Source organism: Buteo buteo, chromosome 5 (genome assembly GCF_964188355.1).
Source record: "Buteo buteo chromosome 5, bButBut1.hap1.1, whole genome shotgun sequence".
NCBI lineage: Eukaryota > Metazoa > Chordata > Aves > Accipitriformes > Accipitridae > Buteo > Buteo buteo.
In genome coordinates this window covers 13,144,463-13,161,264 of record NC_134175.1, presented here as the reverse complement: position 1 = coordinate 13,161,264, position 16,802 = coordinate 13,144,463, and the positions used below count along the sequence as shown (strand labels likewise).

The following is a 16,802-nucleotide window of genomic DNA, read 5'->3' as shown; positions in this document are numbered from 1 at the left end:
TTTAAGAGGAGGTGCTGGTGTCTTTGGGACTGTAGCTGGTGTCAAGGGGCAGGGGGGTGGGGTGGTGGTGTTAGCAGCAGAAAAAATATGGAAAACTCATGCCGGCACCCTAGGCTGCTTAAATTGAGCAGCTCTTTCTTCCTTGAGCACCACCACGGAGCCGGCAAAGCCCTGAGCCAGCAAAAAAAAGCACAGGAGGCCACGGGTGGTTTGAAGCCAAGCAAGCCCAAATTAATACGTGAAGCCGCAGGCGTCTTTGTCTGGCTCAGGGCTGGTGTCCAAACCTGTGCAGAGAGGGTTCGGGAGGGGAGAAGCATCTTGCCTCCTCCTCCCCTTGAAGGGTAGGTCGCATGCTGTCCCCTCCTGTCTCCCAACGCCTGCGCTGTCGGGGCGCTGATGGCTGCCTGGTTTTTCCCCAGAGCTTCTCGTTTTGCTGTGGGCGAGAAGGGGAAGCTAAGCTTCACTTTCACCATGCTAAAGAGGCCGTCGGTCGTTTGGGCGAGGAGGAGGAGGAGGCATGCTTGCGCTGACTGATAGAAAATCCTAAACCCCCATCTGTTTTTTTAAAGCTGTCAAAACCGTTGCTGTGGCTGATATAATATTTCTAGTGGATTCCTCTTGGAGCATTGGGAAGGAACACTTCCAACTCGTTCGAGAGTTTCTGTATGATGTTGTAAAAGCTTTAGATGTGGGAGGAAATGATTTTCGCTTTGCCCTGGTCCAGTTCAGCGGAAACCCCCACACAGAGTTCCAGTTAAATACCTACCCCTCTACCCGAGACGTCCTGTCCCATATTGCCAACATGCCTTACATGGGGGGAGGCACCAAGACTGGAAAAGGATTAGAGTACCTAATCGAGAACCACCTCACTAAAGCTGCTGGAAGCAGAGCCAGTGAAGGCATCCCCCAGGTTATTATAGTGTTAACGGACGGACGATCCCAGGATGATGTGGCTCTGCCATCATCTGTCCTTAAATCGGCCCATGTAAACATGTTTGCGGTCGGCGTGCAGGATGCAGTGGAAGGGGAGTTAAAGGAAATAGCGAGCGAACCCTTCGATATGCACCTTTTCAACCTAGAGAATTTTACCGCTCTCCAAGGCATAGTTGGAGACTTAGTGGCGAGTGTCCGTTCATCCATGACTCCAGAAAAGGCTGGGGCCAAAGGACTTGTTAAAGACATCACAGGTAATGGCTGACTGCTGATGGCTCCCATCAGCATGGTATCTGCTGGCGTTGCGCTGTTTAAAGCCTTTGTAGGGGCAAGACTGAGATGGACGTTCAGAGGTTTAAAAACAAAGGTTTGAAGCGTGTGGCCCCGTGTTTGTAGCTATTGAGCGTGCCGTTGTTTGCAAACCCAGCTGGCATCCCTGCCAGAGCTGCCAGGAGGTAGCACAGGAGCCCTTGGATGGGCAGCAGCCTGTTGCAGCCATGCTTTCACACCCATGGCATGGAAATGTAAACGTAGGAAGCTCTGCAGAGTTATTAAATTGCCCCAAGGCAGGGAACTAGGAGAGGAACACACCAGCTATGATGGTGACTCTTTGAAGCCCTGACCAAAAACCCTCTGGAGACTGAGAAGGTCGCTGATGGCTGCAGGGACACCATGAAGGATGTCCCCTTGCAGCTAGCAGGGGAGATAGGCAATGTGCTCTCCAGAAAGTCACCTTCTTGGCTGAAGACAGCAAAAGCAGATCGGTGGAGAACTTCTCCGCTGAAACCCTGAGCTGGCCCTTAGCCTCTCTCCTCATCTGCTTGGAGAAGGTGTGTGGTTGTAGAGTCCCTTTTGCGATGTCACTCAAATGCCTTCTATACAAGCCGATGGCTTCCACATGCTGGAGTGCTGGACCCTTCCTGTAACTGAAACCTCTCTGCAAACCATGTTGGCTTGAACAGATCTGCGCTGACCACAAGCCAGGGGCCCAATTTGCCTGGCAAAAAATAAGACAGTCTTCCTCCATCCCTTCTCTGTTTATGAAATTTCAGCATGCAAAGGGCCTTCTGAGCAGCTTTGTTGTGTTTCAAAACAGAAGTCCCAGAGATCAAACCTTTCTTTTTATTCCTGAGACTCCATCTGAAGGTCAATAGCTTGTGGGGTGATGTAAGGCAACAGCAGTGTAATGAGGCAGTGTGACATTAATCCCCCTGTGTTGTCTTGCCTGATTAACCCTCACGCCAACCCCACTGGGTGCTCTCCATCACTGCATGACACCGAGCAACACCAAAAGGCTGTGCTCACGTGTGTTTTTATTGTGCAAAGTGCTTGACAGGGCAAACATCCAGATCACGTGAAAGCCACAGGGAAGAAAAGCAGCCGGCCCAGAAAGATGACATAAGGTTCTCCAATTCTAAGAAAATCATGTCAATATATGTGAAAAATGAATGTTATACCCAACCTGCTGACAGCGCTGCAGTGGTTGTTCGGCATCTTTGCCATGAAGGACCCCAGTGCTTCCCTGTTGAAATCAACAGGGGAATTGGTCTTTGGTGGCTGGTTGTCGTCCTCTGGGGCACACCAGCAGGTAACCCCATAGTACATAAACATCTGGAGTCACAGACATTTCTTTAAAAGCTTTAAAGGTAAATTCCTACTTCATGTATATCATGCATTTCCAAGTTCATTTCTACTGAAAGATACTTTTTGCAAGTGTCTCCGTACCCCACTGTAACACAAATTTAAGCTAATCCTAGTATTGTAGTTTTGCCCCTGTGTGACTTGCATGGGCGATCTACGGAATATCATCAAACCTGGGAAAAGATGTTATGGGTCCTAAACATTGGATGACAATAGTGTGCAAAGCATGGTACAGATGACTGTTTGCATAAGGGTTTAAGAAGTCATTTATTGAGCTGATAACTCCATGTAGTATTAAAAAAGCCATGGATGTTATGCTAAAAATGAGCCCTAATATGAAACAGAAATGTAAAAAAACCCCAGTCCTATAGTATTTCCAGTATAGAGTGCCAAAGCTGTTGGTCTGTGGCAGTCCCCAGAGCTGATTAGCGTAAGTATGAAAGTCAGCCCTAAGTTTGCCCTGATGTATTCATTAAATCTTAGCTGTCTGTCTCATCTGACCCTCCTTGCTTAGTTGTGTAACAAGCATGCTTTTATTTGTTCTCCAGCACCAGCTTGTTCCATAAATGTGCACTGAAGTACAAGTTTTTTTTACAGTGATGACAAATTATCCAACGCATCTGTTTCCTATCTATTTTCTCTCCTGTGTGAGTGACCCGTGCTGCCGTGATGACACCCATTGGTGTCTGAAATCTCATTTCTCAAAAAGATGTCCAGGGCATCTAAAGCAGCGCTGGGTACAACCGCTTTGAGATTTCCCTTTTATTTATATGATTAAGTAGAACGTGTACATCCCGACTGAAAATGGCACAGTAAAGACAACCCTAAGCACCCCTAAATTTCAACTCAGTGATGGAAAAATAAATCCTGGAGCTCTTTGCAATTCTGAACCATGCTGATGTTCTGGAAGCCAACACTGGCTATTAAGTTGGCCCAGGGAAGCGATGATGCCCTTGGAGACCTTCTCCTTTGTCGCTAGAATTGTAGCATTATTTGAATCTCTTGGTGGCATTGGGATGTATGAAAATATTTACTAGAAAAACAACTGAACAGGCAAAAACCAAAAAAAATTATTGACACGGCTGGTTAATAGCAAAGACTGCAGGTTTATTCTTGGCCTTGCTAAACTACATGCCAGTTTTGCTACTGGTTTCACCTTCGGCTTTCAAAAGTTGAGAGCTGGGTTGGATTTCCAAATGTTGCTTGTCATTCATTTGCAAACAGTCTGAAATTTGATTTCTTAACAAGATTGGAAAGTAAGAGCATGGAAACATCTGAGCATGCTTTGGGGTCTTCTCCTCCCCCTTCCCCCTTTTTGCATGCGTATAGCTGTTGGTGACATTGATGGTAAAATTAGTTGAGCAAAAGGAGTCAGAGCAGACACCAGGGCATTTTGGGTCTGCTTCGGTAAGTCTCACAGCAAAAATGCTTCCCTCAACAACCATGTTCATGCCATATAAAAGTTTTGTTCAGTGTGTGTATAATCTCAGCAGATGATTGCGATCATCTGGGTATGGTCACAACAAATAGAGTTGGATAATTGTGTCATGACTGATTTCATCACCCTGTTTTAACCTGATTCTGCATTCCTTGATTGAATATCCAGAGTCCATATGAAAAATACAGACCAGACGCCTCTATCGATAGTCAACGCATCTTTGTGCAAAATAATTAATGCAAGATAATTTTTGCATGGCACATGTTGACAATTGTGCGGGTCAGTTTGCTGGACAAATACCATCGTGTGTATGCTGGCAGCTGGTAAAAGAGTTACAGTGCAAGAATAATAACCAAAACCTTTTCAATTGTTTCTAGCAAATGCATTTCAAATAATAATCCTTCATGGTGGGAGAAGCCAATATATTCAGCTGCTGTTTTTAACCAGCAAAAGAGCAGAACTACAACAGAGAGGCTGAAACTTTCCATGCATCCAGTAAATGGTGGCTTTTTTCTTAAAAAAAAATAAAAATACTCCAATGAGGAAAATAGCCTACGAATATTACTGTCCTCACCTGCTATCTTCAGGCTGAATTACCATTAAAATTCATCTTTTTCTTTTGGCTCTGAATAAATATTTGGACAGTATTGGCCACTGATGGAATGGATCTAGATTTCCAAAAATTATATTTCGCCAAGTTTTCTCCTCGCATGCCAATAATGCTGACCCCCATGTAACTGCAGCTACCGGCTCGGTTGTGTTTGCTCGAGCCGTCTCTTGATGGGTAGTGGATGCTACTGGGATGGGGCTGGGAGCTCGTATTCAATCAGAATGCAGAACTAAGAGGCAAATGTCACCTCCTCAGTGAACATGTGTTTTGTTTTCTCATTTTCGTGTTTCTTACTGGTTTTCCAAGAAACATGTCAGAACACTGTACAACCGCATGTAATCACTCATTTTAATGCTTTCACCTTTTGCATTTCTTTTTTTAAAGCTCAAGAGTCCGCTGACCTTATTTTCCTTATTGACGGATCAAACAACATCGGAAGTGTCAATTTTCAAGCCATACGTGATTTCCTTGTAAATTTGATTGAAAGCCTCAGAGTTGGAGCTCAGCAAATACACATTGGGGTGGTGCAGTATAGTGATGAACCCAGAACCGAGTTCGCTTTGAACAGCTACTCCACAAAAGCGGATGTTCTGGATGCCGTGAAGGCACTTAGTTTCCGCGGTGGCGAGGAAGCGAACACTGGTGCAGCACTGGAGTTTGTGGTGGAGAACCTCTTCACCCAGGCAGGAGGCAGCAGGATAGAGGAAGCGGTGCCTCAGATTTTAGTGCTGATAAGTGGTGGAGAGTCTAGTGATGATATCCGAGAGGGCTTGTTAGCGGTGAAGCAAGCTAGTATATTTTCGTTTAGCATTGGGGTCCTGAATGCTGACAGTGCAGAGCTGCAGCAGATTGCTACTGATGGAAGCTTCGCATTTACTGCCCTGGATATCCATAACCTTGATGCTCTTCGAGAATTATTACTGCCCAACATTGTTGGAGTGGCCCAAAGGCTCATTTTGTTAGAGGCCCCAACCATTGTGACTGAAGGTATGTATGCCTTTCTAGACTGTTGCATTTCAATGAATCGATGAATGAATGAGCTTTTGCACGCTTTAAAAACACATTTTTGTTTAATTTAAATTTTTCATTTTTTGCAATGCATCTCTCTGGTCTGGTCATGGAGAAACAATGGGAAAGACAAATAGTCTTGCAGCTAATGTGCAGAAACTCATTTGCTCAGTGGATTATCTTTTGAAAACTGTGAGGTTTTGTGCAAATAACTGGCATGGCATGAGGTTTTAAAGGACACAAGCAGAGTATAAAGAAGCTCATATAATCCTTATTGGGGTATCTAAGCACCCCAGGAGTAAATACTGCAGCACTGTCAGTTCTGAAAACATTTATGTCATGTAAGCTTACATTATACGTCGGTTGAAAGTGTCATGAAAATGAAATTTGTCGGGGGAAGCTAATGGGGATATTAAACGGATCCCTATTCACAGAGTTGAAGTTATCAGCTTGCTAAAATGGTAAAATTCCATACCTCACAGAAACTGTGCACTATCCTTGGGAGAAGAGTGAAATTCCTGTGTTGTTGAACTTAAAAGCAAAACAGCCCTTAGTTCTTCTGAAGTGAAATCCCTACCTTGCTAAGATATATTTCCCTTCAATCTGTAAGCTGAGGAAGCTTACAGCTTTCCATGAGGCCATGGGAAATGAAAACATAGGTGTCAATATTCGACTTAGGTCACTTTGGCCTAAAGTCACTTTGGACTCTTCAGTCCCCATTGACATTATTTCTGGACTAGCATTAGCTTGGGTGCAGTAGAATAAAGGATACCTTGATTTATGGAGCAAGCAGGTGATTAAGAATTTCTCGCCCTATGGTTTTATGACTAAGTTAAATTTACTGATAGAGAGGCTTTATGAAAGACACAGTATGTCATATTTCAGAGGCTCCTGGAAAGGCCCCGGCTGGAGTTGCTGCATTTAATTACCAGGACGCTTAATGCGAACAACACTTTTGGGATCCAAGTGCCAGTCTGGAGTTCTGTACATACTGTTCAACTCGTGGTGTACGTTGACATATAGAACTGCATTCCATATGTCTTCACTGATCTATGTCTAAACATGATTGCTATCCTGTGGCTCAAATCAAAGGGAGGAATTTTCCTAAAAGGTCATTTTATGACATTGCCTTGATTATTCCAGGAAAGATTTAAAGAACTTTTGCCTGTAGTACCCTACAAGAACCATATTTAGCTAAATAAGCTGAAGTCGGCATGTCTAGCTAAAATGAGCATGCCAGGGCCCATCCAAGTCAATGGAAAACCTCTCTTTCTGCCCTTCTAGTTTTTAACAGCTTGAATGGCAAGATTCAAAATGTTGGTACGTTTGTTTTCATCTGCACTTGCATATTTTTCACTTAAAATGCCAGCTCATTTTAAGAAGGTACTACAGTAGCATCAGCCTGTGCAATTACATATAGATGGATATGCTAAATGGAGAAGTGGGTATTTTCAAAGGAGTTTTAGGGAATTCCCTTTTCCTAGCATCCATGGAAATTAATTTTGACTGTTGTGCTTGATTCACATCAGTGCCTTGGAAGTCTGCAGCATAAAGCACTGGTTTGGGAGACACACCGCAGCCCGAAAGGAATGCCAAATCCATTGAGGTGCCAAGCGTTCCTGTGAAATACTGCAGTCACCTCGCTTCACTTTAGCTCTCTGGCTGTATGCTAGTCCTCCTGGGATGAATGGATGTCGCAAAGTGCCTTTCTGCCTCTCTTCTCCCCTCTCCTTCAGCTACTGGGGGAGCCTGGATGATAAATTAGATGAGGTGCTTCACTAAATATAGCTGAGATGGCAATGAGGAGGCAACTATGTAGGGCTGGGTTCAATATTGACACCCTCCAACATTCCCAACTTTTAGAGTCAAAGATATAATGCTTTGATCCCAAATCCTTTGAAATTCCTGGAAGACTTGCCATCAGCTTTACTGGGCTCTGGATCAGACCCTCTGGGATGTGAACAGCCTTGCTTAACTGCTTTTGCTTTAATTGTGTCCATTGAAAATAGCACCATGGGGTGTTTCTTCCTGTGGGTTTTGGTTTCGGTTCTTGCATTCCTCTTCTCTAAGGAAACATACTGCAGGATTTGAGAGCTGCAAGAGGAATGAGTGGTGGAGGGAGTTATTCCTTCCCAGCCTCCCTCAACTTTACAAAGCCCCTTTGATGTTTCCCACAAACTACTATATAAAGTCAAAGTTTCCAGGGTCTCCATTTTTGGGTATCTAGCTGCTGACATGCTAAGGAAGTGCTTTGGACATCTCTCCTGGGTGACACAAGGCAGAAATTTCAGCCTTTGTTATCCATTTGGAAAGGTTCCTGTTTTCAGTCCTCTCCTCCTCGGAGTAACTGATGAGGAAAAAAAATGTGGCTGGGGAGATAAATGTTGGAAATCATGGTTCTGGGAAAGGGATCATTTAAACAAATCCTTGTTGCTTTGTGAGTAGCTCTGTTTTGACAGCCTGGGCAGTCAACTGCAAGACACTGTCAGCTCATGTGAGGCTGTATCTCAAGGAGGGTACCACCACATCTGTTTTGTACAGGTTGTCATCATTTTGTGTCCAACACCACAGTGGGCTATTTTAAGCTTTAAATTTTGACAATCGGTCCTTAATCAAACAATTTCCAGCAAGACTCTGCGAGAGACTTTTGCAAAGCCTCACACTAGCTGGCAGAGGCAGGTCTCTCAGGGTCCAAGGGCAGAAGGGGCAGCCAAGTTGCAGATGTCATCTCCAGCTCTATGTCACTCCTTGGGGTAGCCCAATCTCATGGCACTCACCCGTAATGAGAAACCTGACAGAGACCGGCCTTGGAAGCACTGCTTTCCGTGGCCAGCTGGTGTCCGGCCAAGGAGGACTGCAGCCAAAGCTTTGTTCTTTGTTCAAATCCAAAGTAAATAGCCTCCACACAGAGCAGCCCTGATGGGCTGAGTGGCTGCCCTTTTCCATCCAGGCAGGACAAGAGATTGTTTGCTACCACTTGGCCTGAGGGGTGTGAGATCCCGACAATGCTGGGTCTCCTTTTCCCCCAGGCTGTGCACTAGGTGTAACAGTGAGCCTGGGAGGTGATGGACCTACCACCTTGAATATTGACGCCATCTCAGGAGATCTTAGGTGGGTAGGTGATTTAAGGTCACCCCAAGTCCAACATAACACAGTGATCCATAATGCCCCAACATAACTTGGAAGCAACACAAGGTTTCCTTTTTCACTTCCATGGCATGAAATCGGGGAGGTGATGATGTGAGTGGGGTTGTCTAAAAGATGGTATTAAGATTATCTCCCATGATGATCATGTATAATGCTTTTATCATAACGGTATTGGTCTTGTTAGTATTTACTGGTTTTTTGTGTACATTCGCTGTATTAAATATGATGATGCTTTGGTTCCAATGCTGCACAACAGGTTTTTTTTTTCCTCCCTAATCTTTCTTCAAACTTAGCCAGGGAACTGGAAAGCTAATTGTGCTCTTTGTGTCCTATGCCATCATCAGTAATAAAGTTTCAGAGATTACAACCTAGGCAACCGGTTTTGTTAAAGACATGGCAACCAGAATATAATACAGCTCTTCCATGACGGGGCTAGCTGTGCCAAGAAAAAACATAACTTGTTTTTGTTAGATAAGGAATAAGATGTAGGATGTGAAGACCCAAAGTCCAGGTATGTTGAGTAAGTGAAGACTGTTCTTTTCTTGTGTCATTGCTCTTGGGAACCTAATCCTTCTGAGACCAAACCACACTCTGGCATGATTCAGATGGCTCCACTGCAGATGGAGCATCACCTGCTTATTTCATCTTATGTGCCAGCTGAGTGCCAAGATTTCTCCTGACTGTTTGCCTTTCTTTCTTGTTTTGACATGTATATGCATTTTAATACTACATTTTATAAACAATGCCATTCTTGCAACTCTTCAACTCTTCTGTGTTTTAGAAAGGGGAAACAATGAATTGGAGTTCTTATTAGCCCTCTGCTAGAAGCTAAAATATAATTCTGTTTTGAAAGCAAGACCCTTTTAAAGGTTTTGAGACTAACAGTACTTCAAGCAAACAAGAAGTCCTAAACATTGCTGAACTATTGACATAGAATTGATGCACAGAGCGTGGTGAAGGCTTCTGCTAATATTATGTTCATGTGTTACTTGCAGTTATTGAAGTGAACAAGAAGGATATAGTCTTCCTGATAGATGGCTCAACTGCATTGGGGACTGGCCCCTTTAACTCAATTCGTGATTTCGTTGCCAAAATTGTCCAAAGGCTGGAGGTTGGACCCGACCTGATCCGAGTTGCAGTGGCGCAGTACGCAGACACTGTGAAGCCAGAGTTTTATTTTAACACCCACCAGAGCAGAAAGGATGTCATGGCTAACGTGAAGAGAATGAAGCTCATGGGTGGTACGGCACTCAACACTGGCTCGGCACTGGATTTTGTGAGGAACAACTTCTTCACCAGTGCTGCTGGGTGCAGGATGGAGGAAGGGGTGCTCCCTATGCTGGTACTCATCACTGGTGGTAAGTCCAGGGATGCTGTTGACCAAGCCGCAGCAGAGATGAAAAGGAACCGGATAGTGATCCTTGCCATTGGGTCGAGAAATGCTGATCTGGCAGAACTTCAAGAAATTGCCCATGAGAGAGATTTTGTGTTCAACCCAAATGACTTCCGTGTTCAGTTCATGCAAGCCATTCTTCCTGAAGTACTGTCACCTATCCGGACACTCTCTGGAGGACTGATTATCCAAGAACCACCATCAGGTAATTAATTACTTTTTTCTAATTAAGGAGATATGGTTTATATGTTTGTCAACTCTTATTCTATGACATGTAGAGATAAGGGGGGAAAAAAGCATCAAGCACATGTTTCAGCATAGCTAAATGTTGTCTCTTGGAGTTGCAAAATGTGCATGAACAGATCGGTGAATTTGATAGCATGGTGGTTGTTACAGCTTTGTCATTCCTTTCTGGAGATTTTTAGCCCATTCCCAATTTGTCACCAACATTTAAAGGCCTGGACGCGGAAGATGTGCTTTATTAGTTAGGTACTGAAATCATTCAGTGGAGGCTTTTTGTCTCACTTAGGGTTTGTGTAACCTATGAACAGGACACACTGTGAATGTTATAATCTCTTCCCCAATTTGAAAATCATCCACAGTAGATATTTGCTCAAGAAAGCTTAAAAGTTTCTTCTGAGTGTAAAGAAAATAAGCAGGTTTGTTCATGGAAATGTTCAGAGAAAGCTAGCCTGGCATTGTTGAACTGAAACTTACCCTTTAAGTACATATTTACATTTTTCTTATCACTTACTCAGCTCAAGCCCTAAGAGGCTCACGAGACTATTGCAGTGTTGATTTTAATCTGTTTAGAAGATGATCCAAAGCCCTTTGAAGCCAGTGGATTCTTCTTACTTGGTCTTGCCATTGACATCAGTAGACTTTGGAAGCAATCCAATTGCTAGTCATGTCTTTTGAGGCAGTTTCCCCTGCATTTCAAAGGGTGTTCTAGCTGCATAGAGATTTTATACCAAATTTCTCAGGACATCTTCCCAATAGACATGCTTGAGGTTGAATTAATGTTGCGCTAGGTCATATTTGAACCTTGCATTTCTGTCTCATGGCATATAAACATTAGAAAAACAGGACTTATTCCAGCTGCTGGTAAGGTCAATAGTGAGGTTCCCATTGGCTTAAGTGGGTGTTGACCCATGTCCATATTTTTTCTAGTCTCTCCAAGTAATTTAAAATTATAAGATGCAGTGCAAAAGAAACTGAGTTTTTGGAAAGGGTCCTTAAAGAATTAAAGCTTATGACTGATTTACATGAAGAGCAGACATTTCAAAATCAGTTTGCCAATATTTGTCCTTAATTAAGATGAATATCACAGGACTTACCATTTCATAAGCTTTTTTTCAGAATGTGTTTCCTGCTAATACAGTTTTGCATGGCTATACACCAAACCTGACATTTTTGTTTTTCAATGTAAATTAAAAATGTTCCTATACTTCCTTGTTCTTTAAAGCTCATTCATGCAGCTTCTCTTTTTTTCCAGTCCTTTTGCTCTACTGTACTCACAGCTATTCACATACACAGTAAGCAAGTAATCATATCCTACTCCATAAAATAACTGTTATTAGTAACATAACTGATTTTGTCACTGGGCAGTCAGTTACATTTCAGCTAGGTATTGTTTCATCCTGGGCCTTGAATGACACTTTTCTGGGAAAAATTAAAAATACAGAAAGCCAAGACAATCTGTAAGATCTGAGAGCGATGCCTGTACTCCAAAGAGCCCTTTTATCCCTTTTGGTTTTAATATCTCAGTATTTATATAATTTATATATAGGACAGCAAGAGTACAGGGAGAAGGCAAGCTAGAGAGATGGATGAATATAGACATAAACCCATAAGTAAATGCTTTAAACAGAAAGGTAATGAACAGAATTAGCAATGGACATAAATATATTCTCGAATAACTTATTTGGAGGAAGGCATCCAGGGGGGATGCATTGGATAAGCCCACTCATCAGTTCTCTGAGATCTTATTTAAAGTTTCAGCATTTTGGTCTGTCATCTGGACATGATGTGTTTAGAGAAAAAAACCACAGGGGCATGATCCTGTGGTGTCTTTGGGGCGACACTGCAGTTCTGTGTCTTGGGGCTCAGATGCTAGGAGACAGCCCAGGAAGGATTTAACCTTAAAAAAGGAGTTGAGGACTGGCTGGTTACTGCCAAAAGTGGGAAATTTCTCCCTCTTCAACAGCCCACAAAATGGATGGCTATAACTGCAGACATCAAAATGCAGTTTGCTGCATCAAATGCAGATGCCAAAAAGGCAGGTGTCTCAGGCAGCCATTGCAGTCTCATCTGGACCAGCTTTTCTAAGCCTAATAGTAAAAGCTATTTTTAATACCCATTCAAAATACCAACCAAATTGGTTACTTGGCAGAAGTGTTTTCCCATGCAAGTGGAGCCTAAGTCTGTGCCGCGGGCCAGCCACTGCTGGCTGCACAGCATGACCATGGAAGTCACTGCAGGACAGGACATGGTTCACTATATCTAGGGGTGCATGGGAGCACCCCTGTGGAACAGGGGATTACTTAATAAAGGGGGCGATAGTGCTGGGTGTCAAAGCATACTTTAGATGCCAGAAAGCAAAAACGTTCCCTAAAGCTTTTTTGGAAAGCCCCAAGTAAATCCATGGTGACTTGCAGATAAGTAAGATGGCTGTAGGCATAATTCAGTGTTGCTCCACCAAACTCAATGAAGCTGCCTTTTGCTGGCTCAGGGTCTGGCCCACAGCATGCAACTCTGGCATTAGCAGCCATTGAAAACATCTGCCACAACCGAGAGTGAGCCCCATTGATAAACCTGACATTTAAAAGACTTTTCAATACAAGTCAGAAACCTCCCCTGCCCAATTTAGTCATTTCCAGCAAGGTCCTTGTTACTTCTGTGCTGATCACACTCTTTCTCTTCTCTTTTTCTCCCCACTTCCTCCTAACAAGGTTTACATGCGTGTACAGTGTATGCTGTATGCACACATGAAAAAGAATTCTATTTTTGTTTTCTGTGATGTCTCATGTTATTTTCTGTGCTCTACTGCAGTTCAAGTAACCAAAAGGGATATCATCTTTCTTTTGGATGGATCACTCAACGTTGGAAATGCCAACTTCCCCTTTGTGCGTGACTTTGTTGCCACCCTAGTTAACTACCTTGATGTCGGCAGTGACAAAATCCGAGTTGGCTTAGTGCAATTTAGCGACACTCCTAAAACTGAGTTCTTTCTATATTCATACCAAACCAAATCAGACATAATTCAACGTATGGGGCAGCTGAGGCCCAAGGGGGGGTCAGTGCTGAACACTGGCTCTGCACTGAACTTTGTGCTTTCAAATCACTTCACGGAAGCTGGTGGGAGCAGAATAAATGAACAAGTGCCGCAGGTCCTAGTCCTGGTGATGGCAGGGAGGTCTGCCGATCCCTTCTTGCACGTTTCCAATGAATTAGCTCGGGCTGGAGTGCTGACTTTTGCTGTTGGAGTTAGGAGTGTGGATAAGGCAGAACTTGAACAGATTGCCTTTAATCCAAGAATGGTATATTTTATGGATGATTTCAGTGCTCTGGCAGCTTTACCCCAGGAGTTAAATAAGCCTATAACAACATATGTTAGTGGAGGTGTGGAAGAGGTTCCACTCGCCCCAACAGGTAATACCTACCTTCCTTCATGTTGACTGCATTAACTTAATCTTGTTTTTCTTGACTGTTTGTTCCCAATGTACACCTTCGCATCTGTCCAAGGCCCTGAGTCATCAAAGCGGTTAGGGCTGTGCTTAACCATCAATACGTGGCTTGACACTGACAGCTCTTAATATTGTTCAAGTCATTGCTAGCACACTTTAAATACAGTACAATTTTAAGTCTTTTGGCAGGTCAGGACTGAAGGAAGATCCAAGTGAGTCTATGCCCACCAGTTGCTTACTCAGGTGTTCCTTTTCTGTTGCCATAATAATGTCACAGCCTGTAAATGCATTGTCTGCACTAGCTCAGGCAATGGAAGCGTGCACTTTTGGCCACAAGCTGTGATGTGGAAAGGTTAAGCTTGTGCCAAAGAGCACGGAGAAGCAGAGGTCTAGTCAGGTACAGATGGCCGAATCCTTCCCCAAAGGCACTTTGTCAAAGTGCTGTTGTCATGCTGTCACAGAGGCTGAATTTGACTCCCAATATTCAAAGTTATCCTCCAATATTAAACCCAAAAGCTGTTGGCAAGTTTAACCCTTTTTAAACAGGTATTTGCTCACTAATTCCCTTATTGTGGCTATGTGCATATGAAGACATAAGAACAACCAGGATTGTTTAGTATGGAAAGGAGACCATTAAGATTAATATGAAAGATGTTAAGACACAGATATGAGATGTTTGGTTTTGCCTTGGGTATTCAATGAGATTAAAAGGGCATCAAATGGAAACAGGTAAAAGGGTTTTTTTTCTCCTCCAAAGACATAACTCGCCTATGTATTTAGATGCTCCTTATGATGGAAATGGGAGAGGTACTTTAAGAGAATACAGAAAATGCTTTGTGTGTGTATGTATGTATGAACTAATGCATATTTGTTATCTACTGAGCCTTTAAATAGAAAAAAACCCCCGACCCTCCGCTGCTGTTGTACTTCATGTCTGTATTATCAGCATACTGCTAGACCATAAACATCACTGACCTAATCTGAAACAGCCAATTTATGATATGACTGATATGATGTGATACAATATATGATATGACTATCTGGTGCCTGACTCAATAAGTCTTAGGATAGAGGTGTCTTTGCTTTCCCTTCTTCCTCAGATAAATAAGTCTAAGGTACTGTTTAGTCCTGTAGCGTTTGAACACTTTGGTAAATGAAAATCACTTGCGTTGCATATTGAAATCCAGCTAATTTGCAGAGAAGTTTCTAGGATGACGTTTAAGAAGAAAAATGCCTTCATATCTTTTTTTTCCCCTCTTTTCATTTGTGAATTTATTCTAGAAAGCAAGAAAGATATTTTATTCCTGATTGATGGCTCAGCCAACCTCTTGGGTAGCTTTCCTGCCGTCCGGGACTTTGTACACAAAGTCATTTCTGACCTGAACGTGGGTCCCGATGCCACACGAGTAGCTGTAGCTCAATTCAGTGACACCATCCAAGTCGAATTTGACTTTGCTGAACTCCCATCTAAGCAAGACATGCTTCTCAAAGTGAAAAGGATGAAGATAAAAACCGGGAAGCAACTGAACATTGGAGCTGCGCTAGATGAAGCTATAAGGAGGCTGTTCGTGAAGGAAGCTGGAAGCAGGATTGAAGAAGGTGTTCCTCAGTTTTTGGTCCTCCTTGTTGCTGGGAGATCAACCGACGATGTGGAGCAACCATCAGATGCTCTGAAGCAAGCTGGAGTTGTGACCTTTGCTATCAAAGCCAAAAATGCTGACCCAGTAGAGCTGGAAAGGATCGTTTACGCCCCACAATTCATTCTGAATGTTGACTCCCTCCCTCGGATTTCAGAACTTCAGCCAAACATAGTCAACCTGTTGAAAACTATTCAGCTTCAGCCAACAGGTACAGGGACTCCCAGGGTTTCCAAGAGGCTGAAAGACACCACTTACATGCCCCCCTTCAATTTGGTAACTGGTGCAATTGTATCTGGTGATGTTTAAAACAATTATGTAGAAACTGCTATTGTACTTGGATTTTCTTCTGGTCAGACCCTGATCCAGCAGAGCATTAAGGTCCAAACTGAATTCTAAATATGAGTAAGGAAAAAGCCTTTTGTTCGGCTGCAAGAGTTGCAGTAGGTGCTGTTACCAGTGTGTAAAACATGGTATAAACCTGAAATAAAAGAGAGTCATTGCCCCAGAGATCTTGTATAAATTGATGTGCAATGCTGGGCAAGGGCTAGAAGAAGCAAATTAAGGCTTGTCTCGATTTCTCTTTCCATACTCCCTTTTCTGGAGGAGTGGTAGGGAGTAAGGAGCACTGCAGCACACTGGATTCACTCTTGCTCTGTTATTTCTTACAGGATATGACAGCAGTTTCTACATTTTCTACCTACACATCAATAAATTAGATGCTCTTTACTCAGTTACCGTTACAAGCTCAGCAGATGAGTATGGATTAATTTGAAGAATAAAAAAAATATGTAAAAAGAATCACATGGCCACAATTATAAATTCACACTGCAGTACTGGGAATTATGCATGGCCAGCTGTGTGATTTCCTGAGACAGCCCTAATTTGAGAATTAACCTGTCTCCCAACAGCAGGTGGGGACAAGGAAAAGTGTAATAACATCTACAGCATCTCTCTGTAAAAGTTCTGGGCAGATGGACTTAGAATCATAGAAACATAAAAAAGAAGTAGGGATGGAAGGGATCTCAGGGTGCCATCTGTTACATACCCTTGTCCCCAATGGGATCTTCTTGTCCAGAACCAGCTGACATTGGTCTAATCTGTTCTGAAAACCCTCCAGTGGAGGAGATTTCCCAGCCTCCATAATCAATCTGCTCAATGGCTTTTATCTCTGTCAGTAGATACTTTTCCTTAGTGCCAAACGTCAGCTTTTCTAGTCATAGTTTAAGCCTTTTTACATCTCCTTCAACTCAAGAGGATACAGATGTCAGCTGATTTGTGTGTTTTGTGTGACAGCCTTTCATTTACT

General features: G+C 43.1%; 1 protein-coding gene across 10 annotated transcripts in view; it reads left to right on the top strand.

The window, feature by feature from the left end:
- COL6A3 (collagen type VI alpha 3 chain) overlaps positions 1-16,802 on the top strand; it is a 63,320-nt gene that overhangs the window by 9,270 nt on the left and 37,248 nt on the right. For 5 of the 10 annotated variants that reach the window (XM_075027863.1, XM_075027862.1, XM_075027860.1 and 2 more), the window contains exons 3-7: positions 570-1,187; positions 5,007-5,609; positions 9,773-10,375; positions 13,222-13,821; positions 15,138-15,704. In XM_075027863.1, the coding sequence (XP_074883964.1) occupies positions 570-1,187; positions 5,007-5,609; positions 9,773-10,375; positions 13,222-13,821; positions 15,138-15,704 (2,991 nt within the window). The remainder of the gene's footprint in view (positions 1-569; positions 1,188-5,006; positions 5,610-9,772; positions 10,376-13,221; positions 13,822-15,137; positions 15,705-16,802) is intronic. The other 5 variants (XM_075027865.1, XM_075027864.1, XM_075027866.1 and 2 more) reach the window with 5 other exon arrangements.